Source organism: Eptatretus burgeri, chromosome 5 (assembly GCF_056783735.1).
Source record: "Eptatretus burgeri isolate ZD-2024b chromosome 5, Ebu_testis_v1, whole genome shotgun sequence".
Lineage (NCBI taxonomy): Eukaryota > Metazoa > Chordata > Myxini > Myxiniformes > Myxinidae > Eptatretus > Eptatretus burgeri.
The window spans coordinates 71,564,433-71,587,974 of NC_140965.1; the positions used below are offsets into that span (position 1 = coordinate 71,564,433).

General features: G+C 43.4%; 1 protein-coding gene across 7 annotated transcripts in view; it reads right to left on the reverse strand.

The window, feature by feature from the left end:
- Positions 1–23,542, reverse strand: part of HMCN1 (hemicentin 1) — a 531,017-nt gene that overhangs the window by 293,306 nt on the left and 214,169 nt on the right. For all 7 annotated transcript variants that reach the window (XR_015058458.1, XM_085882362.1, XM_085882361.1 and 4 more), the window contains exon 23: positions 14,995–15,122. Coding sequence is in view for 6 of the 7 variants with exons in the window: in XM_085882362.1 (XP_085738488.1) it covers positions 14,995–15,122 (128 nt within the window). In the remaining variant the exon portion in view is untranslated. The remainder of the gene's footprint in view (positions 1–14,994; positions 15,123–23,542) is intronic.

Consider the following 23,542-nt stretch of genomic DNA (forward strand, 5'->3'; position numbering starts at 1 on the left):
CCATCTCGTCCTCCTCCTTCAGAATCGGTTCTGGGTGTTGTTCAAAGATGTTTTTATTGCCAAACCCAGCCAGTGATGTTGAATCACAGCAGCCTGTTAAGGCATGGAATCCAAGTATCTTTTCCTTCATTTGTTGAGACAGATTTTGTGCATTAAGGTGGACAGGATAGCACTTACTTTGCCATGCCACTCCTCTCACCATCCAAACCTGAAGATTTTGTCGGCCACCCAAAAAGTGGGCCAGTAATAAGAGGACGTTTGTGTTTCGACACACCACTAATATTCTATTGTATCCACTGGCCACAGCCTCACATGCATGTAAAATAAGATGAATGGCTGCCTCCTCATGATTGCCACCCAACTGTGGAATTTCACCCCCACAGTGTTGACTGTGCCTGTTTGGGTTCTTCAAAACCACCACCCGTAACCAGTTCACATCCATTTGGCAAGTTGGAATGATTCATAAGATATTGACTCAGAAACCGTGCAAGGTCAGCCTTGTTTCCATTGAGGGATATGAACTGACTTCACACTTGCGGTCAGGGTGCATCTCCGCGCTCTATGATTTTCCGCATTTGCCTCTTCTTTGCACCTCGTTTTCCTCTTGTTGATGCCTTGATTGGTTGTTTAATGTAGGTGTCGAAGACAATGTCAACTCGACTGACATTTACATCAACATGACTTGTCACTGACTTCGGGACGACCACTGCATACTCCTTAAATGATTTGCAATCTTTTGGTTTTCCAAAGGACTGAATGAAAGCATGGCCATCAATCATCACACATGTCTGTTGATCCTTGGTTCGGTCTGTAATGAACGATAGAGTGTGGTTGTCCTTTGCCAACAAATTAAAGAGTATGTCTGACTTTGAATTCATTTCTCCATTCACTTTTGCTAATGACAGTGATACCAGTGACAGCTCGTGCTTTCAGAATTTGCTGCATTTGAAATTTTTGACGTGCTCAGGAAACAAAAGAACAGCTGCTCTATGAGCTTCCTGTCTTCTTTCAAGGTTTTTCTCTCATCCTGTTTGGTGATGACAATGGCTTTATACAAAAGGCCAAATGTATTTGAGTTGTTTTTCTTCAGTGGCTCAAAAACCTCAGATGCATCAGCCTGGCGGAGGTATGGTGAAGTATAGACTCGTCAATATGCCATTTATTAACATTGTCAAAGACCAATTCTTTTTCCTCTCTTTTGTTGTTAGCAAATCTTTCTTGACATCCTTGGAAGTGACATCATTTGTGGTCATTGATAGTTTTGGACTACTCTCATCAGTACTGTGTGAAGGAGACTCAACATTTGCATCAATTGTACTCACTTGCTGCTGCTCATCAGTGGTTACACCAGGATTATCGAAAATGCCTTCGACTCTGAAGAAGAAAGAGTACATCACCCAATGGCAACTAATGGAATTATAGAATGGTAAGCAAAATGCTGTCAATATATTTAAACAGACGATACATAAAGAGAATACACTGAGTGCCATAAATACAATCGAATAGGTTACAAATTTCCTGATTTGACAAAAACGCTGATTAATGTATTAAATTTCTTTCAATATTAAACATAAATTTCAATAGAATTTCTCACATTAGAGTCATTATAGTCTTATTACAGTCCACATTATTATATACAAGCAAATACCACCCATCACTTCGCTGACGGTAACACTAAAAGGGGGGGGGGGGAGAAAAAGAGAGCATGAGGTGAGAGGAAGGGAAGGCGGACGGGGAAGATGGGGAGTGGGGTGGGGGGGAGAGAGAGAGCGGGGACAGTGAAGAAGTGGAGTGGAAAGGAGGGAGGGGGAGCGAGGAGGGGTGGGGGAAAAAAAGACAGCATGAGGTGAGAGGAAGGGAAGGCAGACGTGTGGTGGAGGGTTAATTACGATTCATACTTTTTTTTCTTTTTTTTGTATACCTTGTGGAGGCTCGTGTGAGAGCTAACACACAACGCACAGCAAGGGGGCACGAGACAAGAGGGGCGGGAGTGGGAAGGACAAAATAGTGGGGAACAGAGACATTTGGAGATCTGTGGAAGGGAGAGGATGGGGTGGGGAACACGGGGTATAGAACATGGACATTACAGGGACTTTCAGGAAGGAAAGCAGGGAATTTGAAGGACGTGGGCTTGGGTGGATTATCGGGGGTAGAAAAGATCGAGGATTTGGATGGGGGACGATCAGAGGTGGTGGTGAACAGCTGTTTTGAAGGCCTGGAGGGAAGAATGGGAATGAATAGAGTGAGGGAGTGTATTCCAAAGGAGGGGAAAAAAAGGAATGAAAGAGTGAAGGTGAGCAGTGATTCGTGATTTTGGTAGTTTTACCAGAAGGGGGTTGTTGGCGGACCTTGAGCGCACTGCGGAAATGTGGTGGGGACAAATCACAGAGAGAGAGAGAGCAGGGAGGGGGGGGGGTGAGGCTGGAGAGGAGACGGTAGAAGACAGAAAGACCAACGACCAGCCTGCGGTGAGAGAGTGAGAGACCCAAAGACTCAGCCTCATTGCGGGAGATGCCAATGATCCGAAATGCCTTGGTTTCCACAGCGTGAAGCTGAGAAAGGTGGGAGGCAGGAGCACCAGCCCAGAGGGGAGAGCAGTACTCCATCAGGCTGCAGACGAAAGCTTTGTAAGTGGTCAGGAGCTCAGGTGGGCCGAGGAAGGACTTTGCACGACGGAGGATTCCCAGTCGGCAACTGGTTTTGGAGGCGAGGTTTGAAATGTGGCTTTCCCAGGAAAGATCATGGGAGATAGTGAGACACAGAAGTTTGAAAGAAAGGACTTCTTCTGGAGGATTGTTGAGAAAGTGGATGGGGGGGGGGCGTGTTCGAAACGGTCCTTTCAGAGAGACATAGTGAGAGTGTGAGATTTGTCTAGATTGAAAGACATGTTCCACATGTTGGACCAGTTTGTGATTTTACCCAAATCTGCAGTGAGCAAAGAAGCTGCTGCTTGCCGGTCTGAGGGATGAGGGATGGTACGGCAGAGGGCGGAGTCATCAGCAAAGAGATGTGGAGGATTTTCCAGAGTCGGAGAGATCATTGATGAAAACCAGAAAAAGAACAGGGCCCAGAACGCTACCTTGAGGAACTCCAGCCTGGACAGGAAGAGGGGATGAAAGAACTCCATTTAGGGCCACATCTTGACTGCGACAGGAGAGGAACTCTGTGATCCATGAGTGGAGATGGCCTTGGATACCAAAGGAATAGAGTTTGGTGAGCAGGGCAGGGTGCCAGACTGTGTCAAAAGCACGTGATATGTCCAGGGATACGGCTCGGATTTCCTGTCTGGCATTGAGGACCTCCATCCATTGATGGGAGAGCAGAAGCAGCATATCCAGGGTACAGTGACCTGGTCTGAAACCAAATTGATGATCGGAAATCAAGCCATTGGAGAAGAGGAGGGATTAATGTCTGAAGCGATGACGGATTCCATAACCTTGTTGATGATTTGGAGAAGGCTGATTGGTCTGTAGTTGCAGGGATCTGTTTTGCACCTTTTTTATGTAGGCAGTAATGTTTATGTTTGCTGATTTCCAAGCAGATGGCAGATGACGTTGAGCAAATGAGAGGGTGAATAGAACAGAGAGAGGGTGAGCAAGAGCAGAAGAGCAGCTTTTTAGGACACGTGGGCTGATGCCGTCTGGACCGGTTGCAGAATCTGAGTCGAGGTTTGACAGCAGGCTCTCCACCTTGTCAGGAGAAAAGGACACAGAGTCCAGGGACAGTTGGGTGTGACTGGGTAAGGTGGGTAGAGAAAGCGATGGGTTTTGGACACAAGATTTAGCTGCAAACACCGAGTTTAGGCATTCAGCCTTTTCACGTGCGGTCTCAGCAGTGCGGCCATTTGAGGTAAGGGAGGGGATGGAGGGGGGACCATACACCAGAAACAGATTCGATTAGATGCCACCAGGATTTTGAGGAGGGAGAGAGGTTTGAAAGTTCAGACTTGAGCTTCGAAAGATGTTGTTTTCTGGCTCTCCTGAGGGGAGAGACACACTTGTTCCAAGCTTTATGGAAGGAACTGAGATTACCCTCAGTTGGGTTTGCTTTTCATGAGGCAAAAGCAAGTTGTTTCAGGACAACTGCCTCTCCACAAGCTTCAGTGAACCAAGGGTGGGAGGAAGGGTAGGACAACTGAAGATGAGAGGGGATAAATCTGTGCATGAGGAAGAGCAAGTTTCTTTGAAAGAATTCCTGTGATGAGTTGATGTTGGAGAAAGTAGCGATAGGAGACCAGTCTATAAGTTTGATGGCTGCTTCGAGACCCTGCCAGTCGGCTTGAGTGAAATGCCAGACTCGATGGCGGTGAGGTGGTTCTCTGATAATAGCCAGAGAGATGTCCACTTTGACAAGGATGTGGTCAGAAGAACCGATTGGAGTGGAGAAAGAGCAGCAGATATTGTCAGGGAAATTTGTCAAGATCAGATCCAGAAGAGAGGGAGTACCATTGGTTGAGATCCGGGTCGGGAAGTTGACCGATTGAGTCAGTCCCAATGAGTCGCAGAAAGCTTTTGCTGAGGTGCCATGACAGGTGAGAGAGGTACCCACACCTAGCCAACTGGCGTGATGACAATTGAAGTCGCCACATATGAGGTAGAGAGAGTTTGGATGAGAAGATAGAAGTTGGTCCATGTTTTCGGATAGTGAGGTGTAGATGGAGTCATCACTGTTGATGGACGGTACAGTACACATATAAACATGAGGTGGGAGTGGAGGGGAAGCCGTAGCCAGAAGTATTCCTGGGGGTGTGGGGGAGTGAGGGCAGTGCATGGAGAGTGAGGAATAGAGTCTTTGAAGAAGAGAGCAACTCCTCCACCAGGACGAGGCTCGGGTCTGTTATACCGGAGGAGGGAGTAACCAGGGAGAGATACTTGGGAGTCAGACACGTCTTGGGGGAGGAAAGTTTCTGTTAGGCAGATTATGTCTGGTTTGTCAGTGGCAACCTGTATGGAAAGATCTGAAAGGTTTGAGCGAAGGCCCCAGATATTTGAGATCCACACTATTAATGACGAGCGAGGGGAGGAGGCTTTGGGTGCAGGAGGTGGGAGAGGAGGGGGTAGGTAGGGTAAGACAAGGGATGAGTGGGGGAGGTAAGGAGGGTTGTTGAAAGAGTGTGGGGGATTGCAGAATAGCTAGGGGAGGGGGCCGGATGAGGAGGAGAAAAGGCTCTGTGGTGCTGGGGGAGAGGGGGGACAAGAGAGGGAGAAGAAGGTAGTTGAGGATTTGAGGAGGTGGAGTGAGGAGATGGAGGTGAGAGGGCAGTGGAAGGAGGCAGCTTTGTGGATGAGAGGGGGGGGGAAACTTTGAGAAAGATGAGTGAGGATGGTGAATGGTGGGAGAAAGGTGAGGGGAGTTATTGAGGGAGGTGAGAGGGAGGCTTGGAGCAAGAAGAGTGGGATGGTTGCTTTGAGAGTGAGGGGTGACAGGAGTGAGTTGGCACTGAAATTGGAAAAAAAGAATCGTTGATGGAAAGCGAACATTCATAGCAAAATGGGGTTTTTAAGTTTTAGGTCAGAGGTGCAATTAAACACATTTCTTGATGGATGCAATAAAGGCGAATTCAGAGAATGGAGAGAAGAAACGCTGTAACAGTTGGATTGTTTTGGCAAGGTATGAAGGAAAGGTCGAATTGAGAGCAGTCTGTTTAAATAGTAGAAGAGTAGTGCATTATGATACAGTAAAGAGTACCACATGTGTGAAAGAGGAAGATGAAGCATTATAAGAGATCGTTTAAATTATCATTATTAATGTTTGAGAGAGTTTTCAACAGATTAAGTCATGGAATTGTTGCAGAAAAAATCGTGAGGTAAATGGTGAAATTGGATCGATAAACGCAGGGGGTCTAAACAGATCATGTGGTTATGGGAGAAGCACTTGGCTCTGAGAGGTGTGTCGTCAAAAGTGAAATTATTTATTTTAAATATGGATTGTGTAACATTTGGAAAAGGGAAGGTTGAAGTAAAATCGTGGAAGTGTGTGGTGAATTTGGACGGTAAACACAGTGTGAAGCTGCTGGGTCGATGAAAAGTACTCGGAAGTGTAGAGAGAGACAGGTGGTTACAGGAGGTGTGGAGATCGAAAGGATACAAGGAAGATTATTATTTTTTGATGTATTTTTGAAGAACAGGTGAGATTCAGGAATGGAAAGTTGTAGATCGGAAGAAATCGTGAAGGTAATGGCGAGAGAGGGTCAGCTCAGTAGAATAAAGATGGTGTGCCGGCAGGAGGAAGAAGAGGAGGATGAGGAAGAAGAAGAAGAATCGAGACTTGTGAGTGTGCAAGGAGAAAGGTGGTTTTTAATTTTTATTTTATATTTAAGACAAGAAATAGTGTTTAGTTGGGAGGGATGGGGGACATTGGGAAAGTGGGGAAGATATAAATTGAAGGTAATGGGGAGAAAATACAAATAAACACGATTGTACACCGAGGGGAATGATGGGTTGGCCTCAAGCACTCGGTAAGACAAGTTCGACGAAAACTCACAAAATAGCATGATTTTTGAAACAAAACCAACCAAGGAACACACAGGAACATGCAGGTGAGAAAATAAACAGTTAAAATGGGATAGATAACGACCAGAAACTTATCTTTGAGATCATCAGCAGAGAGCCCTGAAGGAGACCTGCCAACGCTCCAAACCCAGAACCAGAAGTCCAAAATGATTCATCAAAATGATTGTGCATAGAATAACAGTGAAGATGGGAACAAAATAATGTCTGAAATTCATTTTCTACCTGTCATGCAATTAACACAGTATGGATTCAAACTCCCATCAGGACATAAATACCGCCCGGATACGTCCAGAGCCAAGCTGTTTGGAGACAAACACTGCTCGGACACGTTGGGAGACAAACTCCCATCCGGACATAAACACCGCCCAGACACATCCGGAGACAAACTCTGCCTGGACACGTCCAGACATAACCACCATCCGGAAAAGTCCAAAGACAGAGAGAGAGAGAGAGAGAGAGAGAGAGAGAGAGAGAGAGAGAGAGAGAGAGAGAGAGAGAGAGAGAGAGAGAGAGAGAGAGAGAGAGAGAGAGAGAGAGAAGAGTGAGGGAGGGGAGGGTGAGAGAGTAGATGTGGGAGGAGCGTGCTACACTATATCGGGAGGAGGAATAGCAAGGATGGGCCAGAGAGAGAGAGAGAGAGAGAGAGAGAGAGAGAGAGAGAGAGAGAGAGAGAGAGAGAGAGAGAGAGAGAGAGAGAGAGAGAGAGAGAGAGAGAGAGAGAGAGAGAGAGAGAGAGAGAGAGAGAGAGAGAGAGAGAGAGGGAGAGAGAGAGAGAGCGAGAGAGCGAGAGAGAGAGAGAGAGACAGACAGACAGAGAGACAGAGAGTAGGGGAGTTAGCAGAGAGAATGTTCTGCTTTATGAACACCACACACACACACACACACACACACACACACACACACACACACACACACACACACACACACACACACACACACACACACACACACACACGTGCTTGGCCATATCAGAAATTTTTTCGGGAATCGGCAGGTTGTGATTACCAACTACAGTACTTACTGTATATAACCTCGAAACCTTGAGTCGCTTTCACCAAAAAACAACGTTGCCTTTATAGAGACGTTTCAGGGATATGTTCACACACATGATTCTTTGTAAACAGCTGTATAGGAACGGTGGAAAAAAATTTGGTTGAGTAATTTAGAAAACACGTTAATATGGCAAATGCCTCAGAAATTGGGTGATATTGCACAACAACTAGCTCAGAATGACGGAGCACGACCCACTCACTCAGGGTGACGGAGCATGAACCACTTGCTCAGGGTGACGGAGCACGGACCACTTGCTCAGGGTGAAGGAGCACGAACCACTCGCTCAGGGTGAAGGAGCATGAAACACTCACTCAGGGTGATGGAGCACGGACCACTCTCTCAGGGTGACGGAACATGAAACACTCGCTCAGGGTGACGGAGCACGAAACACTCGCTCAGCGTAATGGAGCACGAACCACTCGCTCAGCGTGATGGAGCACGAACCACTCGCTCAGGGTGACGGAGCACGAACCACTCGCTCAGGGTGACGGAGCACGAACCACTCGCTCAGGGTGACGGAGCACGGACCACTCGCTCAGGGTGACGGAGCACGGACCACTTGCTCAGGGTGACGGAGCATGAAACACTCACTCAGGGTGATGGAGCACGGACCACTCGCTCAGGTTGATGGAGCATGAATCACTCTCTCTGAATGATGTAGCGGGCAAAAGTGCCCACAGTGAGTGAACAATTTGCTCAGAAGGACGTAGTGTAGTTCCACTATTGACTCTAAGGCGTTCGGCAAGTGGCTTAAGCACTCATGCAAGCATTCCAATGAAATGTTTCACAAGGAATGGTTGGCCAGGCTGTCACTGCATATCATATGGGATCCCTTTAGCTTTAAAGCCGGTCTTCATCACTCATGCAGCAGTTAATGAAATAAAATGAATTCATTCAAATGATGACTTTATCCACAAAAGAGTTGCAGCTTAATGCAAAACAACACTGGAGACATCGCAAAGTTCATTCGCCCATGAAATAAACATTGCCGATAATTTGCCATCTTGCGTTCTCGTCTGTGCATGTGTCATGTGGTACATCCCTTGGGGGTCCGCACAAACGTTATAACTTTTTTTTTTTAATTTGCTTTCATTCCCTGAAGAGCATTTCGCAAAACCTCCGAAAATATAGACAAAGATCTGCCAAACGTGATGGATAGGCAGTCCCTCTGGGGGACAGGGAGTGAGCTCTTGCAGTGGATGCATTAAATCATGTAGCTCGATGAAGCTGGTTAATTTTGGCACATTCCTAAATTTTGTGTTCACTCAATATAGTTCTCCAAACAGTAGAAAAAGATAAGTTTAATGCTTTGGAAATTTCACATTTTCTTGTGTATCTCTGCTGAAGGTGGGAACATATCCTTTTTGCCCGTAATATAAACATTGCAGATAATTTGCCATCTTGCCTGCTCATCTGTGTATGTGTCATGTGGCACATCGGTTCGGGGTCGCACGCAAACGAACTAACGTTTATTTTTAATGTTCGTTTTCACTAGATTTGCTTTGATTCGCTGTGGAGCACCTCGCAAAACCTCCGAAAATATAGACACAGATCTGGAAGACGCGATGGACAGGCAGTCCCTCTGGGGGACAGGGTGTGAGGTCTTGCAGTAAATACATGAAATCACATGGCTTAATGAAGCTGGTTAATTTTGGCATGCTCCTAAATTTTTTGTTCACTCAATATAATTCTCTAAACAGCAGAAAAAGATAAATTTAATGCTTTGGAAATTTCACATGTTTTTGTGTATCTATGGAGGAGAGAAAATAGCCTTGCTTGTTTAAATTAAATTGGTATATCGACTTAGTTATTTCTTTAAATCATCAGATTTCACAACAGATTTCGACACCTATTTAGTCCAGATGATATTCAACCCTCAAAACTGAAATATTTCGATGATATACTTTAATTAGTCCGTGAGAGTACATCGTGGAAAATCGTGTCATATAATGCATGAAATTGCTCAAAGCTCCTAATTTGAAAACTATAGTACTTACAAAAGTGCTGTGTACAGCTATTCAAGTGATGATGAACAGGTATTCCATAATGTAAGGAAAGTGGGGGAAAAAAATACGTTATCATTAATAAATCGTTGTGGCCTGTTCCAAGTGAAGAGATGGATGAGCAGGCCAAAAAACATGGCAGCTTTAAACCCCAGCTTGGTTACCCAGGAAATGTCTTAAGACCCCAGACAGTGAGGTGGCCGAGAATCGCCTGATGAAGGATATAATTAAATAAGACCGTTAATCATCTTCAAAAGGGGTGTTTTAATTAGCCCAAACAACCAATTTTCAGTCAAGTACTTCCTTGTAGTTTTCTTAGTATGTATGCAAAGTTTCAGGCTGCTCAGTTTTATGGTTTTGGAGTTATGGAGGAGAAAAACACACACACACACACACACACACACACACACACACACACACACACACACACACACACACACACACACACACACACACACACACACACACACACACACACACACTGACATTTATTAGTATCATTTATTAGTTAGATATATGTGGATATTGTTTTTCTTGAATACTTTAGTGCTGTAAATCAATTAATGAGAGAAAAAATTTAGGCCAAAAATGGGCCTAAATTGCCAAAATTTCAAAGGCCAATCCCCCAGGCCTTAAAGCTAGTCCCATGTAGAATTAATACTGCATGGTAGTTTGCGTGTAACAAACAAGGCCAAATGTGTCCAAGAGCAACGTCCTAAACATTTTGTCGGCTAAAAAAAAAAACACAAACAAAAACAAAAACAACGACAACAACAACAACTTCCGATATTTCATCACGTGCCTTGATTAAGGCAATAGCGAGACCCGTCATAATGTATTTACGTATTTACGATAAAGAGTGTATTTACGAAATAAATAGTGTATTTACGAAATTACAATACGATAAATGGAATAATATTTAAATAGTAACGTGAACTTTTCGAAACTTTAAAGCAAATGTCCGAATATATTTAAAAGTTCATGATAGACGCTCTCAAAAGGCACCGTCAATGCGAGGATGTGTACATGTGTTTAGTATTTGAGGAGATCCGGATCTTATATATACAAGAGCCGAGTCCTAGAGGTTAAGTTTTTGTCTTCACAAGAAGAAGAACAAGAAGAAGAAGAAGAAGAAGAACAACAACGCTGAGCTCTCTATGAGCAGCGTTCGCTGCGCGAGACGCTGCGCGAGACGCTGCGCGAGACGCTGCTAAAAATGCTGACAAAAGTATATTTTAGTATCTTGGCTGGCCGTCTATTATTCTCAGCAGTTTCTCTTCTTTGTGGACCTGAAGAAGACATACGACTCTATACCCCACTCAACTCTCCTGTGTTCCTTAAGGAAGCTTGGGGGTACCAGATGTGATTATCACCTCTGCCACCAAAGGTGGATGGAGGTTATGTTTTCACCCCTGTTTGTCTGTCTGTTTGTTTCTCTGTCTGTGAGCAAGATATCTCAAAAAGTTAGGGATGTATTCGGAAGAAATATTGTGGAAAGATTGGGTGTGTAAGCACAAATTAATTAGACTTTTGTGAAGACCCAGATCCAGGTCCAGCCTATCAGTGGGTTACAAAACTTAAACTGTTCAGCCTGGTGGAGGCATGCACTCTACTGAGTGCCATTCTAGTTGACATCATGCATTCATTCCATGAGGGCATGAAGGCATATGTGTGGTTCATTAGAGAGCTGCTGGGAGAGACTGAAGTGGACAACGGCCTGAGGTAGAGGTACACCTCAGCACCAGTGCTGTTCAACCTGACTTGTAGTAAAGCTATGGACATCACAGTTGGCAGTCTAAGATGGAGCTGGAACTTCCCTGCATTTCATATTTGATCAGAAGTTGTTCAGGAGGTCAACTAAGAATGAAGAGGAAATACGATTGACCTATTTGAAGTTTGCAGATGATGCAGTAGTGTAACCAACGTTAACAGTTGGAGCAGAGCAGGCTATGCTGGTGTACATTGATGCAGCCAGAGCCTTCCGCCTCCAAGTTAGCTGAAGCAAAACCAAGCTAATTGTGATGTGATATGCAGTTCAGGATGAGGAAAAGACTCAAATACAAGTGGGAAATGGTGTGATCAAGTATGTCGAGGGATTCACTCCCTCATCACCTCCAACAGCAAGATAGATGCTGAGGTGGACAGATGGAGAGAGAGTGGTATGGAGACGTCCTCTCACAAGATGAGTTGGCGTGATAATACTGCAGGGATCTTAAAGTCCTGGATGACCAACCGCAAATGGAGCATGCTCAGTCAGAGAACCATGTGCAATTGTGCATTGTCAGGAGTGTGGGAGAAGATTCCGGCGAGTGAGGGCGAGGCACAAATTCATTGCTGAATGTCAGAAACCAGCTTTTCAACTTCGTGGAGCTGTGCAATGCCCCACCTGCAGCTGCTGGTTTTGCAGTGAGGGAGGACTGACAGTGCATCCGTGATGTACTACTGATGCTCCTAACACCAGCAGATTCAACTCGAGTGAACAAGAAAAACAAGCAATCAAAGACTGCAGACCCTCGCCAGGACTTCTTTTGAGTGGTGTAATTTTATAGGTTTTTGGGTAAATCCAAAATGGCTGCCAAACCATGTGACCTCTGGCATCATATGTGTGAAGATTTTGTTCCTCATGGACAGGCGGTCATACATGTAAAGTTTCACCTTGATCTGTTCAGCCACTTCAGAGAAGAAGATTTTTGAAGGTTTATTTTTATGAAAACAATATGGCTGCACAATCACGTGACCGATGATGTCATCAAATTTTTTTGTGTGTACCATTTTATCTCTAGAGGATCCTCAAAAATTTTCATCCTGATCGGATGTAGCATTCTACATATGCAATTATGACATCATTACTAAGGCTTAAAAAATCATTAAAAAAATGATGTCATTAAAAAAAAATCACACTTATTCCACTTGAGGAGTACTTGCTATGTGCCAAGTTTAATTTTTTTTTCCTTGGTGGGGTTTCAGAGATACAGAGGTCCAAAGTTTTTTCCGTTTTCCAATATGGCTGCTACACCACATGACATATCATGTCATAATTATCATAAAAGCATTCCACATGAGTCTTCACACGAATGTTGAAAATTTCGTCTCAATCTGACAAGCAGTTGCAGAGAAAAACATGAAACTTTTGTGCAGACAAACAAACAAACAGACAAACGGACCAAAATGCAATACCCTTTCCTTTGGCGAGGGTCACGACAATGGCACTCGGTAGAGCACATACCTCAGCCAGGCTGAACATTTTACGTTTTGTATCCCACTGATGGGCCAGATCAGGATCCGGACCTGAAGCAAAATCGAATCGGCTTGTTCTTGTCGGTAGGCAAGACAAGCCTTGAAAAACAAACAAACAAACAAGCCGGTAGGCGACGAGGGATTCGCTAGGATCGAAGCGCTGGATACGATGCTTTTCATTCTGACTGATCCACCGACGAAGATTCATTGCCAAGACATATTGGTTCACATACAATTGTTCTTCTGCCTGGCAAGATTTTTCCTACTGCGTATTTTGCCAACTGGCACTCCTCATAAAAAATGACGGTAAAAAGACACCCTATTTTTGAAGGACTACCATTTGAAAAATAATTGGTTTGCTGGTTTGTGCTGTGGAGCCTCGCGTTGCAGACACACACACAGACAGACACAGACACACACAGACGGAAAACCCGATAAACTTCTCTCAATGCCCTTGTTTGACCACACCTCCTGAGCCACACAATATTTTTCATAAGCCACTCCCACTTTTCATCAACTTCGTCCACTTTCCCTAAGCTCCACCCACTTTCATAAGCCCCTCATAAAAAATGACGGTGAATAGACACCCGATTTTTGAAGGACTAGCATTTGAAAAATAAAACCTCAATCAAAAATCGGCTCAAGTAAAATTTTCTAAATATCTCAAAGTGTTTAATTCCGAAGTCTCGTTTCTCTACATTCAAAACTGAAGGACAAGTATTGAAAATACTGTGCGCGGTTTTTCGGCCGCTGCACAGCAATGGGTGGTTGCTCGGCAACGAAATTCAAACGCGCACATTCCCAACAAATACTGCACATGTTGGCAAAGTTTCATCAAAATCGGTTCGCTGGTTCGTGCTGTGGAGCCTCGTGTTGCAGACACACACACACACACACACACACACACACACAGACGGAAAACCCGACAATAAGGGATATCTAGCATATAGAGCGAATCCAACAAACAGACAGGAGTGAAAACATCACCTCTGTCCACCTTCGGTGGGGGAGGTAACCATGGAACACAAAAAGCAAGCCAGAACTTACTCCAACATCAAGTTCAATGTCAAGAGTGTCGACACTTGTTCAGGAGAGCAAGCGACAGAACCAGACACAATTGCACTGTTGAAAGAGGATGACCAATACAAGAACAGAGTGGATGTGTCGAGTGTAGGATGTGTGAGAAATGTGTCTTCAGAAAAGGAGGTCTATCTGTCCACAAATATGAATATATCAAGAACCCATGATACCTCTATCCATGTCTTTTCATTGTTTATCTGATTTTCCCTGATTTCCATCTCAGGGGTTGCATGGCCAGAAATGGCAGCAAAACATGGTGGTAGTGGTGGTGGTGGTGGTGGTGGTGGTGGTGTTGGTGGAATGTATGTACTATATGTAGAGTCATAGTTTATATATTTGTTTACATAGGTTTAACTTGAGAATGTTTTCAAATACGAATAGACCAGTAGACAGACTAGGTGAACTGGAAGATATGTTTTCCTTATCACTTGAAATCACATTATCCCCATCTCCTTTGTTCAAATTTTTTTTCTCACCTACCAATTCCATGACATGCTTGATGCCAATTGGACCAGCAATGAAGTAAGTATGAATTGACATTTAATATCTGTTTCGTTAGTCTGAGTTTGTATTAAAGACCACCCCCCCCCCCAAACCCTTCTCTAGGTCACCCCCTTTCCCGTCTTGCTCAGCACAGTACTGAGGAGCTTGTACATATTGTCAATTACAATATACAGTATTAGTTTTATATTTACAGGACAAGGACAATAGTTTAATTGCAAGTGAATTCCAAAGACATAAGTAGATAATGACTAGTCAGCATAGTTTATTGGATTTAAAGGTAGGAATGAAATGTTTAAGAGGGAAGTACTCAGATGGGGACAAAAAATAGATTATCCAAAGAATGACTGTATAATATGTTTCAATGTTTCCTATTATTATCCTTGAAGGATATATATATATATATATATATATATATATATATATATATATATATATATATATATATATATATATATATATATATATATATATATATATATATGTAGTTAATGTAAGTCCTCAGCAACATATCTTCCCATTGGGTTTTATGGAGGTTTGGAAGTTTACCTACAAGCATGTTTTTTTCAGTTTGTCTGAAAGATGATACATGTGATGGATGGATGTACCATGGACAGAGAGATGGAATACTTGACTGAAGTTTCCTGCTATGTTTGCTGCAACACAAAGGTACAAGCCAGCATCCTCCACTCTGGTGTTCTGTATCATCATGGTACCCGAAGCCAGGATGATGTGTCTGAAACAAGAAACCCTCATTCACATCAAGCGTGATCTATCACATGTGTGTTGTCTCATTAACTTAATAACATCATATTTGAACTTGATATCTGCAATCACAAAGCGATCACCAGAGGTAAGCCTGCGATCCAATGATGGCTATTTTTTTTCAGACCACCATATGACCTTGCTCTTCAACAATTAGGGGTAGAGTATAAATGAAGAAAATGCATCCCCATCTACAATCTATCCATAAAACTCTGCAACATGAAAAGTAGAAGAAGATAATTCAAGTTATGATCAAAAAGGTGTTTTCAGTTAATTAGGTCACAATCCGAAAAAATATAGGTCAAGGACAAAAATCAAACATCAGATGCACAACTTCAGTGCAGGTACACTATTATGATGAAAGGACATATTGGAAGGCCAAATGGGCTTTGAGATACATTGGCAAAATTGAGTGACAAAAATCAAACAAAAATTTTCAGACCGCCATTTGACCTTGACCTTTAACTTGGAGGGGTACGATGTAAATTTAGCATAAATTTGCCTTACTCTAAGTTATCTAGCGAGTGCAATCTCATTCTGATTGGACAAACTTTAGTCAAGTTATGGTGAAAATGTTAAAATGTCTATAATTAGGTCATGACCTGAAAATTATCTCAAGGTCAAAAAAGGTTATGTCAACCCCGCCTACTTTTTATCCCCATTGTTGATGCAAAATTTAATTCCGAAAATCCCAGCCGGCTCCGAGATACAGCTTGGACATTATCAGAAAACAAAAGGGACAAGAAAACCAAACAAACAAAAATCCCAAATGGTAGTTTAGTACTCCTAGGGGTTTAAGAAACTTTGTGGTACCATTCAAAATTGGAGGCACTAATTGTCGAAAAAAAACCCGACAACAGGTATAAGCCTCCCCCGATCCTGAAGGGGAAGGCTAAAATAACGATTGATGGCCTAGTGGTACGCACACTTGCCTCTAAGCTCTCGAGCCTGGGTTCGAATCCTGACCCTGCTATAAATTGTCATCCTGGTGTTTCACAGGTTCATCAATGTTTGTGCAGTCCAAGCTCAGATGGACGTTAAACTGGCAAGTTCATGGACATCTGCAGGCATTAGTTGGTGGACGTTAACTCTTGCATGATGTCTTTTGCAAAGAGTAGGCAAGCTATCGCCAGCACCTGGCCAAAAAAAATTCCAAAATTCCTAACCTAAACCTCATGTCCCAACCCCCCCCCCCCACCCCCGCCTGAAGAGAACGAAGTGCAAAAGAGTCCACCTCCAAGGTGGTCGCTGCTACCCTTAGCTGGGCATGTGGAGTAGCAGTAATAATCGTAGTAGTAGTAGTAGTAGTATTGAGAATTTATGACGCACTACATTCGATTCGATATGATGTCATTTTAACAACAAAATGCTCTCATCTCAGAGGTTGCAGAACAACAACAGAGAAATGTTATACCTTCATTCCCTTAGCACCACTGCTTTCCCCATTCTCCTCTACAATTACTCTTAACATGACAACATTCCAGAAATGTCAGGACAGTAATTGTGTGTGGCATTTTTAAGTGAATCCAAACTGCTATTGTTGGTTTGTGTGCCACGTGCAGGGAGTTACTGGCATTGTCCCCTGATACAAGTACAAAGTTGAGGCTCACGTCACATTAATGGTATAAGGGGTCAAAGTATACCCAGATCCAATAGCAAAGAGGAAGACGTGAGAAGGAATGTTTTTGGTTCGAATGTTTGGAATTTACAAGGAATGGTGGACATCATAGTAAAGAAAAAACCAACGAAGTAGGGGAAGTTTCAGTGAGCGAGAGAATGACAGGACAGTCAGTGATATGCAGCTTGTAGCAAAGACGGTGGACAAAAATGGATGTCAAAGGATGCTGAAAGTTAGAGATATTGCAGCAGAAACATCCATTTACATCACGAGAAGCACCCGTTCCGAGAAGGTTGTGTAATTATCCTTATTCAAACATGTAATTCAAAATACCTCTCGCTGCATAATTCAAAACACCTCACTGCACTGGAAAACTTGGGGACAGGAATATTGTAAAGGGTGGAACTTGTACTACCCTCCCCCACCTGAAGGCGGCGCTACATGATACACATCCATCCATCCCCATCCATTAGGACCATACTCTGTGCAGAGCGTTGGTGCCGCCGAAGCAGTCTCCTTGGCTATTGGGAACAATCCTGGACGGGTCGCCACTCCGACACAGTATACCAGCATGCTGGCACTCATTTTGCCGACCTCGGAAGGATGACAGGCAGAGTCAACCCCACCTGGTGTTAATTCAACAGCTGAGCGGGATTTGAACTCAGGACCCAAGGATCCCAAGCCCACTACCTTAACCATTAAGCCAACACCAGGCATTTACACATCTATATTATATTATATTACTAAAACTCTCATCTTGTATGTATGTATGTATGTATGTATGTATGTATGTATGTATGTATGTATGTATGTATGTGTGTTCCCAAAATACAACCAAAACGGTACACGATAGCGCAAACATTTATAGCGATAGCAAACTATACCGCTGAGGTTGTTTGAATCGATCAAATTCTCCCAAAGAGTACTTGACTGAATCAGGAATTGATTTTTTAATCATTTTTTCGTTGCCCGATTTGAACGAAATATGATACTACACACTGCAGGAGAATGGTGAGTAAGATGGGCCGAAAGTTTTTGTGCCATCGTGTACCGTTTTGGCTATATTTAGGGAATATATATATATATATATATATATATATATATATATGTATATATATATATATATATATATAAATATGTGTCGATAACTATATATGTGTTGATAACTGAGTTTTAGTAATATATAGACAGATAACTGTGGGGAAAAAAAACTAAACTGTAAGGTGTGAAATGTGGCTTTATTGTGTCCCAACGTCTGTACCAAAACTCATTGTACCACAAAAAGAGAATGCTCATTGGTGTAAAGGGCTCTTGGGAGTCATGAAATGTGAACTTATGGAAATGTCATGCAAAGGGAAATCATTATCGGATTGCTTTGTCCACATACAAATGTGAAGGCTTGCCAAAAATTCCACATGCAGTGATGGACTTTTCCTATTGGAGGTGAGGTAACAATCTGGGCAATAAATTGATGCAGGTTGTTATTATTCATCCAGTCGAATTAAAACAGTAAAAGTTTAAAAGTGAAAAAAGCTGGATTTACTAGTTGGTAAATGTTGGCTCTCCAGACTAGTAAGTCCAGCTTTTTTTCAATTATAAACTTTTGCAATATGGCAATGTTTCCATGGTAGGTCTGAGTAGTCTGATCCGATCTGAATATGGATAAATACTAAGATATGGGGTATAGTTCCAGAAGGTTCGTGTATGGTCTGCAAAGCATGATTTATTATCTCCACCACCGAAGGTGGAAGGTGGTTATGTTTTCAACCCTATCTGTCTGTCTGTCTGTTCCGTTTGATACTTGGCATTATTTTTTTCACAAGTAGGTTGATCACTTATACCTGGTGTTGGCTTAATGGTTAGGGTGGCAGGCTTGGGATCCTGAGGTCCTGAGTACAAATCCCACTCAGCTGTTGAAATACCAGGCGGGGTTGACTCAGCCTGTCATCCTTCCGAAGTCGGCAAAATGAGTACCAGCTTGCTGGGATGATTGAGCCATTCAAGTATCCTGTGTCAGATGGCGACCCATCAAAGATTGTGTCCAATAGTCCAGAAGACTGCTTTGGCAGCACCGACACTCTGGACAGAGTATGGTCTAAATAGATGAATGAATGGATGGATGGATGGATGTTGATCGCTTCCTTTTGTTTGTCTGTCTGCTCAACTATAATCGCCTACAGGTCACAATTTTAAACCGATCTTCACAAAACTTCACCAAACGGTATTGTTGGTGGTCCGACAGATTCCTATTTATTTTTGAGGTCAAAAGGTCATAATAGACCAAATGTCAACAACTTTTATCAAATCCTCAATTTTCATCTGATTGACTTGAAAAGTTTAAAGAGCATTTGCAGATCAGGTTACTGAATTCAACCAACTATTATTTTTGAGATCGACTTCGGCTAAAAGATCAACATCGGCCAAATTTCTAAAATTGTCAATTTTCTTTCCATTGACTTGAAATTTGAAGAGCATATAAACATCAGCTCACTGAATTCAACCACCTATTATTTTTGAGGTCAACATTGGACAAAAGGTCAACATAGGCCAAAAGGTGAACTTCGGCCGAAAGGTAAACAGACAAATTTCAAAAATCCGCAATTTTAATCCAATTGACTTGAAATTTGAAGAACATTTGCATAACAGGTCACTGAATTCAACCACCTATTATTTTTGAAATCAACATGGGCTGAACTTTCAAAAATTGGCAACTTTCATCCAGTTGACTTGATATTTGAACAGAATTTTCATATCAGCTCACTGAATACCACCAATTATTTTCGAAGTCAGCACATGCGAAAAGGTCAACAACTTACGTGCACTTTCGAAAATCCTCAATTTTCATCCGGTTGACTTGAAATTTGAACAAGATTTGCATATCAGGTCAATGAATTAAACCATAAATTATTTTTAAGGTCAAAAGGTCAACAGAGGCCTAATTTCAAAAATTGAGAGATAGGCCCAAAAACAATATATATATATATATATACATATATATACATATATATACATACATATATATATATATATATATATACATATATATACATATATATACATACATATATACATAGCCTGGTGTTGGCGTAGTGGTTAGGGTAGCGGCTTGGGATCCAAAAGGTCCTGAGTTCAAGACCCGTTCAATTAATACACACCAGGAGGTTGACTCAGCCTGTCATCCTTCCGAGGTCGGCGAAGTGAGTACCAGTGTACTGGGCCCGGTGTACCATATCCCTGTGTCGTAAGAGGTGACCAGGGTTGCGTCAGGAAGGGTATCCGGCGTAAAACCTGTGCCAAATCACTATTCGGATCATACGGATGATCCGCTGGGGCGACCCCTAACGGGAGCAGCCGAAAGAAGAAGAAGAATAAGAAGAAGAAGAAGAAATATATATATATATATATATATATATATATATATATATATATATATATATATATATATATATATATATATATATATATATATATATATATATGTATATATATGTCATGATATCTCAAAAACTTGTGGACGAGTTATGACAAAACTAGGTGGATAAATTGGTTAGGCGACAAGAACAAGCAGATGAGATTTCGGTTCACATCCAGTCCATAAGTGGGATACAAAACGTAAAGTGTTCAGCCTGGCAGAGGTATGCACTTTACCGAGTGCTGTTCTACTTTCTTCTGTTTTGCTAAGTGTCGCTCTATGAATTATTTTTGATTTGTTTGTTTGTTGGTTTGTGTGCAGGATATCTCAAAAAGTTGGACAGATTTGGATGAAATTTAGTGGTCAGGTCGGGTGTGTGGACAAGTTGATTAGATTTTGGTGAAGATCCGTATCTGGATCGAGATCGTAGAATTATAAAAGTGATTCTTCACGATTGAAAGACAGGTTCAAAAATGATATAGAGCACGATTTGTTATCTGGATTATTGTTATCTGGATCCACATATGATATTTTTATTCATTTTAAAGTGATTCTTCATCATTGAGATATGCGGCCAATGATATTGTTATGGCTGTAGAAATTCGCATTACACCATAAAGGGCCCTCAGGTGAGATATCTCGATAGGTACATGTGAAGTTCGCCCAAACCCGTTGTATAGAGGGAATTTATGTGATCCATTCGGGCTGCGATCCTCCAGTTAGTCGTTTTTCTTTCTCTATCTTTTATTTCAAACAAACAAAAACCGCCAACGATGCTGGTGGGCTTTTCCCGCCATTCTTCCCCGCACTTGGTGTGAGGGAAGGGGGAGGGGCAGCTCGTCACCGATTGGTGGATGAACAGCGTGAGGCGGTCGGGGTGAGGGAACGCCCCTTTTCGAGAACCCTCTCGAAGGAGGGTGGAGCCGAAAACGGGGCGGAGCGAAGGGCGGAGCCCCGCGCTATAAAAGACGGACACGGGCTGGGCGCATTCTCTCCCTCTTCCTCTCGCTCTCTCCCTGACTCGTGGAACTCGCCTCCGTCTGAAGTTGTTGTTGGGTCCTCGCCGAGCTGTGGCGTCGTGGTCGATTGTCCCTGCGTCGGTGTGGAGCTCGTGGAGCCCGAGGAGCTCGTTGAAGTCGAGCTGTGTCGTCGTCGAGTCTGGTCGAGTCGGCAGTGGAGGACGGCGAAGGAGACGGAGCTCGGAGTGGAGGTCGTGGGAGGAGGACTCGACGGCCGCACCAAGGGAAGTCCTTTATTTTCTTTGGGTTTGTGTAAATGACTGTGGGTGGCGCCTGTCCTGAAAGTAGTATTGTTTTAAGTGTTGCCGTGTGTACGCGTATTCGGTTTTAACTCTTCTTTTGCTTTATATGTGCATTTTGATTATTGTGACTGGAAATACTGCCTTCCGTGCTGGTCTGTGTGAATTAAACGTGCTTGTGTGAACTTGTTCCCCGTTTTGCTGTGTCCTTTCCTTCGTTTGAATTTCCATCTTGCATCACGTAAGGGGTTCGTAGTGGGTGCAACATCCCGGTAATTAATCGGAACCGTCAAGGCCGACGATAACACCGCTCGGTTATCACTGTAGCACGGAATGGACCGCTTAAGCGGTTCGTGTCCGGAGTCGGCCTGTGGCGTGGTACGATCGCCCGGTCGACCATTCGCGCAGGTACTTAGGTGGATCGAATTTGGCGAGCAACCCTATCCTGCGCGGATGGGCAATTGGCACGATTGTAGTGAGGTTAAACCCCCACCCGTGACTAGCTCCCGGCGTTGTTCCGAGAGGGTCACGACTGAATTGTCCGTTCCGGTGGGCGAGGCGGCCACCTTTCGAGTCGAGCGGCCGATCGCACGCCGGCGGGCACGAATTCGCAGTAATATAAAGCATGATATTTCAAAAATTTATTGGGCTTGACACATTATTCTGGATCAGTCTTTTCATGGCAGCGGTATGCACTCTAACAAGTACCTTCTAGTTGAAACCTGTTTTGGATTCAATAATACCACAATGGTATGATATCACAATCCAACAATACCACTAAGGAACAATAATACAAGAGCATAATACCACAATAGCACAATCACACTCCATCTCTCTGTCATAAAATCCGACTGCCTTATGCCTATCATCAAATTTTCCACTCGCAAGGTTTGTCAGACCCTGCTCTCCCTTGTTACCAACAAAGCCAATGGTCCAGACGACATTCCTGCTGTTCTCCTCCAATGCTGCACTCCTGAAGCTGCTCCTATTTTCTCCAAGCTTTTTAACCTCTCCAACTGCATTGGTATTTACCCAACCTCCTGGAAGCATGCCAATGTATGCTCAAAGAAGAGTGACTCGTCCAATTCCTCCAGTTAACATCCAATCAATCTCCTTGACCTCCAATATTTCCAGTGATGGAGTCTCATAAATAAACAACTTTTAACCCACCTCAAATCCTGCTCTCTCAATGATTTCTGCAAAGCTCGGTTCACTGGTGACCTCCTGACCTACTGTACATTGTAGTCGTCTTAACGCACAGAGAAAGTTGGGTTGTTGCACTCGAGCACTGAGAAAGTCGGGTTGTTGCACTGGACAACTGCAAAGCCTTTGACAGAGTCTGGCATAAAGGGATCTGAGCAAAGCTCCAAAAGTATAATATCCTCCCTCAAATCATCTCCTGGTTTTTAAGCTTCTTTACTGAGTGATCTCTCCCTACTTGCATTAAAGGGGCCCTTTATGAGCCCCACCACAAATTCTGGTGTCCCTCGAGGTTCTGTCATCTTGCATTTCCACTTTCTTAGTTTCATCAATTACCTTCTCAGCTACCAACAACCCTGCCCATTATTTTGCTGATGACACCACCCTCCACTCCTCAACCAGTTATAAATACCAGGTCACCTTCTCCCAGTCCCTTGCTGCTGCTTTCCTCAGTCATGATCTCAATCTCATCTTTTAATGGGACTTGAACAACCTCCTCTCTGGGACAGCACTCCTCGGTCAGCCATCTCAATCTGTCATCATCAGTACAGTCATCAGTATTCTCGATCATCATTGTGGTGAATTGAGGTGAATTGAGGGACATGACGCGGGATCACATGTTGTGCGTCTCGCGTATAAGGGGAGGTCTCCGCGGCACGAGTGGTTGTCCCCGGGGCATTGCCATTTACATCGGCTGTTCACTTGATGCTCGTTAACTGAAGGTGCTCATTGACTGGTGAGAATGGAGATTATATCGAACTCCGTGCTTACGCGGATTTAGTCTGCAATGATTAATCGCACATGTATACGTTGCTGCTTATGTACTCCTAGCTGAACCTGTATTCCCCGGTGTGCCCACAGAAGCGGCTCCAATCAAATGGAATAAAGCCTAAACTCTGAAGG